The 9527-nt window shown below is 32.6% G+C and overlaps 1 protein-coding gene across 1 annotated transcript in view; it reads left to right on the top strand.

The window, feature by feature from the left end:
• The first annotated feature begins 919 nt into the window (after positions 1 to 919).
• LOC116286514 (uncharacterized) overlaps positions 920 to 9527 on the top strand; it is a 54923-nt gene continuing 46315 nt past the window's right edge. Inside the window, 2 exon segments of the mRNA XM_089028722.1 lie at positions 920 to 1316; positions 1543 to 1753. Of these exon segments, the coding sequence (XP_088884848.1) occupies positions 1183 to 1316; positions 1543 to 1753 (345 nt within the window). The 5' untranslated portion in view covers positions 920 to 1182.

Here is a 9527-nt window from a genome sequence, read left to right as displayed (position 1 = left end):
ACGAAGCCACAACTATCAATTAAGTTTTTAGGGTATCTCTTTAAGAAATTTGTAATCAAATGTATCTAAACCTGTGTCGAAAGACGCAAAACGGAAAACCCTTTGACAAACAATCTCAAAGGAATTAATCAGGGATATTTTCCAAGTCTGAAAACTTTTTTTTTTTTTTAATTTTTAGTGAATTTATTTAATTTTTGACAAACGAGAAAAATTCACAAAATAAAGATAAAATGGCTAGTTTTGTGATTTAGATTTTGGATGGGAATTTTGAGTCAAATAAGGCAAAAAAGGGTTGTTTTTTTTAATGGGATGACTCAAATTTGTCCCTGCATTCATATTATTTCCATTATTGAATGTTCTTGTCAAAATTTCTGGCAGAAAAACAAAATGAATTAATAATCGAGTGATATTTGCATAGGTATTTTGAAAACGAGGAAAAATTCCTTAATGAAATGAAATTTTTGGCGTTATTATCAGGTGCTTGAGTTAGAACTCAACAGTAAGTTGAAAATTCATTCGATATGGTGGAGAAATTTGAGTGGCTCAAAGTTCATAAACAGCTTTCCAATTGCTTAATTTTGTGAGGCGACGCGAGCTAATTTTTAGCCATTCTGTATCCTCGTATTTATAAATAAACATGCTCTTTTGATAAAAATCAAACAATAGTAGCGCCGACGGAAATAACTTATAATCAAACCATCCAAAACTACTTCTTTCCTACATAAATATAACCACATAAAAATAGTTTTTCTATATGCATATGTATGTATATATATATGTATAGATCTGGTAGTTGTAACGAAGTCTCGAAGTCACGACGATGAGTTGACGAACAGGTGCCGATGGTGCGCCGTCATCCCGAAGAAAGCCGAATGTAAATTTGTAAATACAGCCAAATCAAGTGTAGAATATTCTTTGTTGTGGTTTGGTTCGGAGTTTTTCGACGCTTTGGAAACCATTTTTAATACAGAATGAATGAAATGTTCTCCTAAGATGGAAACCAAAGGAGGCTCGAAGAATCATACTAGCATTGGACCTATAAATTTGAGTTAGATATTTAGGATTTGAAGCGTGGGCTGGACATTCATTTGCCATTTATAACTCGTGGAAATATTGAGAATTCATCCCCGAACCAAGGGGACGCAAAACTCTTGCTTCTGCGCTACGTATTTATAGGAAAAGATGGCAGGGATGCGAGCACCATCTTCGCCACCACCTCCTGATTTATCTCATCTGACCGAAGAGGAGAGGAATATTATACTAGAAGTGATGAATCGACAGAAAAACTTGGAGCATCAAACCATTGAAATGCAAAAGTAAGTCGCCTAGAATGCAACCAACGCCAAGACATACCTACTAGCGCTGGTGGCGTTCACATTTTCGACGTTATAAAATTTGTTTTTTTATTCACCTGTGATATTTTGGCGTCTGTAGTTTACGAGGGGTTCGAGAGAATGTCTGGGTTTTTTGGGAGTAAAGTTTGCTGGGAATTGAGTATCAAGTTGAAGGTTTCACTCATCGAATGATTGTCTTCCATCGCAGGCAAATGATGAAAGAAGTCGCGACGTACGAAAATCAACTCGAAAAAAAGACAGACCCCAAAGTTAAAGTCACAGATCCGAATGTATGTGAGATTTGCCTAAAGACTAAATTCACCGAGGGAACGGGCAGAGAGTGCAAATATTGCAAACTAAAATGTTGCTCGCGTTGCGGAGTTGAAGTTTCCATCCCAGGAGCAAAACAGGTATGTCTCGTCTACACGATCAAACACTTTTACCAACAACTTTTTCCCGCTTAATTTAAACCCAAACCTGAGGTCTCAGTTAACGGATTTATGCCTTAGTTTACCAAATACTGAGGTCAACCTTCGGGTGAAGGCCAGTTTGCTTTTTATGAGGTAACTTTTCAGGCTTATATTTGAAGTCATTGATGTAGAGTGTAACTTATAAATTCATTTTTTCTCTCCCATTTCATTTCATCACGCGCGATTTTGTGGGATCGACGATGTCTACATCAGACAACGGTAAGTTAAAAATTAACTTTTATTTCCTTAACATTATATTTTTACTCAGAGCTTGCGAGATCTAGCTCTGTGCTGCATGACCGTGGAATTTTTTCCTATCCTTTGCGGATTTGAACGGGCTGTAAACACACAGTTGACAGTCTTCTGGCTTGCTCATAAATATTTTAAGGCCAACAGAGTTTTGCGGCTCCCAAAAATTCAGGATTTTGCTTTGAGCAGATTTATCTCAGAGATTCATTATATTTCTGACAAGCTCTTCGATCCAAAACACTCACAACACGAGAAAAGTTCATTGAAGATTTTACCAACATACAATTTGGATTTTGAATAATTGTTCTAGTGATCTAGACATTATCTTATATATATTCAAACTTACATGCGAGCTAGCATATTTTACAAATGCGAGAATTTCAAATAAGCCAGGAATTATAATATATATGTAAAAGGTAGATTTTGTAGCGGTTCAAAAATAACGTTTCCTTTGGTCGTGTTTTTAGATATTTTTAAGTTTTACTGGACTATCTGGTTTATATAATTGTTGAGCTGTAGAAAATCCTCTTTTACAAATATGCATCGTAAGAGCTTGCCAGGTGACTGAGTTACGATCATACGTCCCACCCATTTTTTATTGCAATTGTAAAAGTGTGTAAGAAAATTATTCAACATAGAAATATCCAGCTAAGGATACACCTCAGTAGAGCCTACACTTAACTTTTAGTCAAAAATAGTTGAAATCTTGTGAAAACAATTCTACAGTGCCATGATAAAAGCTGGCACAAATAATGCACTTTTGTATTCCAAATGCTATTTTGAACTATACAATCTAACTTATTTCTCGAAGCATAGAAGTGTAGTTCAGAATCTATGACATACAGCTGTATATAAAAAAATCTTTTTAAGTGAAAATTCTCAACTCTAGAAACATAAATTTTTGTATTTAAGTATTATGGAAATATTCCTGACTGATGGTTGCAGTTTGAAAATTAGCTTTTGCATATGTGGTTCATGGTATTCACAGAAGTCTTAATGAATGTACACTGGAAAACCTGAAAATTAGTGTAAGGGCTAAAAGTAATACCTGTGTTTAAGATTGTTTGCTTAAAACATTAAGGAAATCTTTCATTTCGGTATGTTATGTCTTCTCCTAGAATAATATCGATCTACCTGTTTGAGACATTTTCTTTTATATTTTCTTTTTTAATTTTAGTTTTAGATTTTGAAATCTACCTTGGATGGGTAGATTCAAGTTTGTAAGATTACACAAAGGATCTAAAATTTCCCAGCTAAGGCCAAAGCAGTATCTGTATTAGACACTGCAAAGGCCCTGCCCCAGGGAATCGATGGGGTGATCCACAACTTGTGTAAGATTGGTGAAAATGCCAATGGAATTTATGATAACATCAAGGCTGTTCACAATGATTAAGATATGGCAAGATATGCCATCTAATAAAGTGTTTCTATACCACATGAAATTATAATCATATTCTAGAACATTATTTTACTGCCGTGGATTAATATAGCTATATTTTATGTAGGGCTACTCGTTTAATAGTTTTTTTTTAGGCTATTTTCATTTGTAACAGAACTAATGGTGTGTTGTCTAGCAAGTCCTGCTATGTGTACAGTAGTAATTTGGAGGATACAATTAATTGCTTGCAACTGTATGGAAAAATGTAATATCTCATTTGGTACTTGTTAGCTAATAGAAAGAATTAGCCACAGATGACTGAGCACTTGATGAAATAAAACCTATAATGTTTCATCGAGACATTAACACTTTTTTTATCATAGTGAGTCATTCGCACAGTCATGTTTTAATGTTATTCTACTAGAACACTTGAGTTTATTTTTATTTTTATTTGTGTACTGTAAATATACTTTTATTTATTTTTTCTCTTTCATCATTTCATGTCCTTGAATAGCTTTTATAGACTTCCAATACATTTAACTCAAATTCTGATGTTTTCAATTTGTAATCTGATTGGCTGAGAAAACTCGAGTGTTAACGGTTAGAGTAGAACGACAGTAATGATTTGAAATCCACTGGAGAGTACAGATTCTAACCTCAAAGAGATACTGTATTGTTCACATGCCAACTCATAACTACATGATATTATCTAAACAGGATTGCATATGCATTTGCACTTCAAATAATCATCTATGCATTCATGAATCTTTCATCTTTAATAAGAAAAACAGAATTTAAATAACGTCATAAGATATCATTAATGATAACCCTTTGAAATAAGCAACTTAAACATCATGTTAAAAAGCTTGGAATTGTGTGCTTGAAGTTTCAGACATAGTACTTCGTTAGCAAAAAAAAGGCACTTGAAGCAAAGATGGCATTTGCAGCAATATAATAGCAAAGTCCATGGAATTAAAAAATATATATTTATTGGTATTATAGCTCTATAGGTTTTGTTAGAATTAGAATATTTCTCATAAGGATTATATCATGATTCTATTTTAAAGCAAAATATTATTTGTATTTAGAGAACAATAATCACAATCATGACTTTTCAGAATTGAAAATGCACAAAAAAAATTCATCACATGTGAATTGAGTTTGTTTGATGTGTCATTCTCTCCCTAGCTTGCCATGAGGGTTAATCTCCAGGTTCTCCAGTTTCCTCCCTCCATAAAAATCAACATGTTATGAGTCGAGTGTTGTTATGTCATAAAATATAGATTGTTGTAGAGGGAACCTTAAGGAAGAGTCCAGTACTGGAAGTGATGGTTGTAAAATATATATATATTTCAGACATTAAAAATTCAAAAATGTTAGGCTGCATTCATAATGTATGGCAGGGGGGGCAGGTGAAAATTTGAAATGTCCAGAATAATTCTTAACCCCCCCCCCTTAAAGTCATGCAAAAAATACAATCCCCCCTATACTAAGCAAGGCTTGTAGCTTCTTCCAAACATGGTGCATCCCCCCCCATATTTCTGATAAACGTTTGCCCATCCCCCCTTTTTCCTACCAAAATTTTCCCGATCCCCCCTCAATTTCACATGCCCCCCCCCCCCCCTCTGCCATACATTACAATATGAACGCAGCCTTACTGTAGGTCAAAAAAATTTTTTTTTAGTTTTATATATTTTGTTAGTGATTACCAAATTGTTGGCTGATGTTGAAATTTTTACAACTTGTGTAAATCTGGATGTTTATTGAGATATGTTTTTTGGCAAAATTATTGTATTTAAACTGGCAAACACTAGATATTGGAACTCTGTTCTCAAATACTGGACAAAACTTCTTTCAACTAATTTTGGTCCAAAAGTTTAAAGAAGCAACAGGGAAATGACCATGAAAGTTCTAGACATAATTAAACCATCCTCTTTTTTCTTATCTATTGTTTGAATAGAGTTATAATCATCAAAAAGGTGCTTTTTATGAACATATAATTTTGTGGGTTGAGTATAAAGTATATTAATTTATTAGACTTGCTTTTATTACTCTGCTTAATCTTTATTTTCTACATTTATGTGGTTTAATAAGAACGTATACAACTAGCTTAGAAAATTGTTTCTAAAGCGTTTGTGAACCATCCCTTTTTAATAATGATTTTTGAGTTTTTTGGAAGTAAAGCTTTTATAGAATTTTTATATTATATCGAGTAAAAGGTTTGTAAATTAGTTTCATAAGGAAAAATTATAGATAATAATAATTATTATTATAATCATTATTATTATTAGATTGGCTCAAGCCCTTGCTCATTAGGGATATTAATATTCCCGAATGTGTGGTAGTCATGCATTAGAAGTAAACCTTACTTTATTTAAAGGCACTTTATTCTTGACGTGAGCGTAAATGTTGAATGATGCGTTGTCATCCATGACACTGAACATGTTTCATACACATACATGTAATGTTTACGTCAAGCAATGCATGAACAATATACAAAATTATGGAACATTCATTCACACTATACACTAGTTGTCTTTATATATAACAGGTAATCTGTCTTCCGGGTGTTAATGATTAGTGCAATGTTTATGGCAATGGTAATGCTTTCAAAGAAAGCTGATATAATTTTTTTTTAGATTAATATTTTTTAAAGAATCATAATCATACTCTCTTAACATCAATGACATTCACCCAGCCATAATAACATGTTAACAATATTTACACAATTGGTCATGGCTTGGTTAATATGTCTTCTAAAGGTCAATGCTGTATTCTTTCTTGCATGTACAAATTTATTTTACCATACTGTCAAAAATTATTTACTATTACATGAAGCTAGAAGAAAGAATTAAAATAGCGAAAAAGTACAGTCAGATTTCACTTATACTAGGATTGCTGACTTACACATTAGATTTATAAATAACAAATTAATTAAGAATAAATTTAAATACTTGAACTGTTTTTCTCTGACTTAGAATGAAACAATTTTACAGACGTTAAGATCTGTGACCATGGATCTTCTTCAGTGTGCCTTTGGTATTAAATAATAGCATATATTTATATCTAAATTTATTGTTATATTGAGTCCAATTACTATGTAGTTATGGATTGCGAACTATCTCGGTCCACTTGTCAAAATAAAGTGGTATCACTTAATTAGGCAAATATTTCAGTTTGTTTTAAGTTCATTGATGCAAGACTACAGAAATTTATTGCAAAACCTTGTGATTTAAAAATCCAGAACAGATATAGAGTATATATTTCCAACTATAAATCATATATATCTGTGTATATCTTTCATAATTTTGATAGAGGGTACCAGGTCTTAGAATATCAATCTGAACATCGAATAATGTCGGGCCAGAACTGGGACTTGTCTGGTCAAATCTTTGCCTTGCAAGTCAGTTATGACTAAGCTAAAATCCAATTTGGCCTGTGATCGTGATCGCCAAATGATTTGCTATTATTTAAGTCCTGGGTAGATTAAGACAGTATTAGTGGGGACATTTATCTCACAATTTATCAATAAATCAGTAGAAATAATCAAATGAACAATAGATCATAACTTTTGAACTAAATAAAATAAAACCTTAGGACACTGCTATTAATGGAAGCCCTTTTGATAGAGTTTTATCTTGTTTAAGTTTCCAAAAATCTTACTGAATGTTGGTTTTTCTAGATTTTTTCTCAATAAATTTCTATTATGCACAACCTGGACTGTGACAAGGTTTTTGACAGCCATTAGGAATACTATAATATTCATTTACTTTAGGTGGGAAATACAATTATAAATATTGTTGAGAAACGTTCCCAAAAAGCTTTCTTGCTACCTCTACGCCATTCAGATTTCAGGTAAATACTCAAACTAGCAGCCAGTCTCTATATAGATCCAAAATATCTTGAATCAGTCAACTGATTTGCAAAGAAATTTTTTTATGTGAAACCCAAATGGGAATTGTTGAAGTTGTGTTATAAATGAATGAGAAAAATCTGAAGGAATGAATGGGAAAAAATGAGAAAATGAATTGTATCGATCTAAAAGAACAAAATTTTATGGGAAAAATCTAAAAGGATTAATAGGAATAATCTGAAAGAATGAATGGAATTTTTCCTAAAAGAACGAATAAGAATAAAATATAAAGATTGAATGAAAAAGATATGAAATTCTGATTAGAAAAAAAATATTAAGACTTTTTTTATTGTTTTTTTGCACGTACAATTTTACTAAACTTCAAATTTCAGTAACTCTGATATTATGCCATTATCAGCCTAAAAAGAACAGATAGTTATACCTTTGATTTCTATAGTCCATTTTCAAGTTTTTTATAGTAGGAAAACTGGGTTAAAACCAATCAATTGTGAAAATGATACCCTGAATATCTCTATTTCCAACTGATTTTTGTTCATTCCATCAAAAGCAAGCTGCATTTGTTGAGCTCAGTAGTATTCTACAATTGCATGATTGTATATTTGAAATGTTCATGTTATCCAGCCTGGTCAAAAGTTGTCAGTTCACCCCACTCCTCCCACTTGGCAATTGTCCATGTTGAGCTAGGGGGGGTGTGGCTACCTCTCGACACTAGCTCCAAGATCCTAAATGCCGCACACACTCTTACAGTTCAACAATACCATATTTTAATCCAATCTTGTTAATACATTATTGACTAAAAGGTTTCTTTATGTATTATGCTAAGAGACAACCTTTATAGCCTGAATAAATTGAATTATCTCTTGATAGGGTGACAAAACTAGAGCTGAAATGCTGTCATCCACTTAGTTAGTTCATTTTACTTTTTCTTTGACTTAAAAAATGATATCTGATTTTACACATGGTAAGAAGTGGAAGCATAGAAAAAGGAAACTTATCCATTATTATGCTTCTGTTGATGTTACTCTCCCACTCATCTCTCAATTGTTCACCTATTTATTTATTCAATCATTCATTCATTCATTCATTTGATAAAATAATTTTATTCTTTGCAATATACACAACGCGTAGTTCCGGAAATCATCCATACCCACCCCACAGAGGAATTCAAAATTTCCAAAGAGTAGGGGGGTCAGAGAGGAACAAAAATTACAGAGTTTGTATGGAAGAAAATTGGAATTTCTGGGGCGTAGGGGGGTGTCTTGAAAAAATTCCTCCGAGAGGGGGTATGGATAATTTTTGGAACTACACAATATCAGTTTATTTTTAAGTTTGGGTAAGAAATCTGTTGCATTTGGGTCTCGGAACTGCCTGACCACACACAGCGTACTGTATTGTATGGGGGCATAAGAGATCAAATAATTAGAGTATAAAAATGTATGGTCGAAGGGGAATAATCATGGTTGCTTTTAATTTTAATCGAAACAGTACTTTGATTTTTACTTTATATTTCACCTTTAGTAAACAAAACACTTAATTAAAAAGATTATTAGTTTAGACATTAAAATCTATTAACGTGTGGATCAATAAATTCTTTCAACACTTATTCCAGACATCACTATGTGTGCTACTGTATAATACCTTGATAAAGAAATAATCTTAAGAACAGCTTTAATGATAATCCTCATATTAATATTCATTCATCAAACTTAAGTCTTTCAAGTTTTGGAACAGATTATATTATTATGGGGTATGGATATTTTCTGGAACTACGCAATATTGAAAAGTTCGTTTTATCTGCTATTATAAATAAAGGTCAACCATTCATAATAGTTCGTTTTATCAACCATAAATTTAATAAATATGATCCGAGCTTTCAGCCTACTCGGCCACCCTCAGTGAAATGAAAAATGTCACAATTGACAAAGAAAAACGCAATTTATTTATATTATCCCCCCCCCCCCCCCCCCCCCCAAGCGTGCGCGATTTTGTTTAATTTATTGCGCGTGCACATATGCCATGGTTTGATTGTGTTTTTCTTTGTCAATTGCAACGTTTTTCATTTCCCTAAGAATGGCCAAGTAGGGCGAAAGCTCGGATCATATTTATTAAATTTATGGTTGAAAAAAACAAACTATTATGAATGTAACAACAACCAACAAGGAACTATTTGATTTGAAGTCAATCATTATTTCTTATATGAAAAAAGGTAAGCTTTGTGAAAG

This window comes from Actinia tenebrosa, unplaced genomic scaffold (assembly GCF_029948245.1).
Source record: "Actinia tenebrosa isolate PJP-AT-01 unplaced genomic scaffold, QUT_ActTen_1.0 PGA_scaffold13__45_contigs__length_12533684, whole genome shotgun sequence".
In the NCBI taxonomy this organism is placed as follows: Eukaryota; Metazoa; Cnidaria; class Anthozoa; order Actiniaria; family Actiniidae; genus Actinia; species Actinia tenebrosa.
Note: the sequence above shows the minus strand (reverse complement) of the source record. Positions and strands in the feature narration are given on the sequence as shown.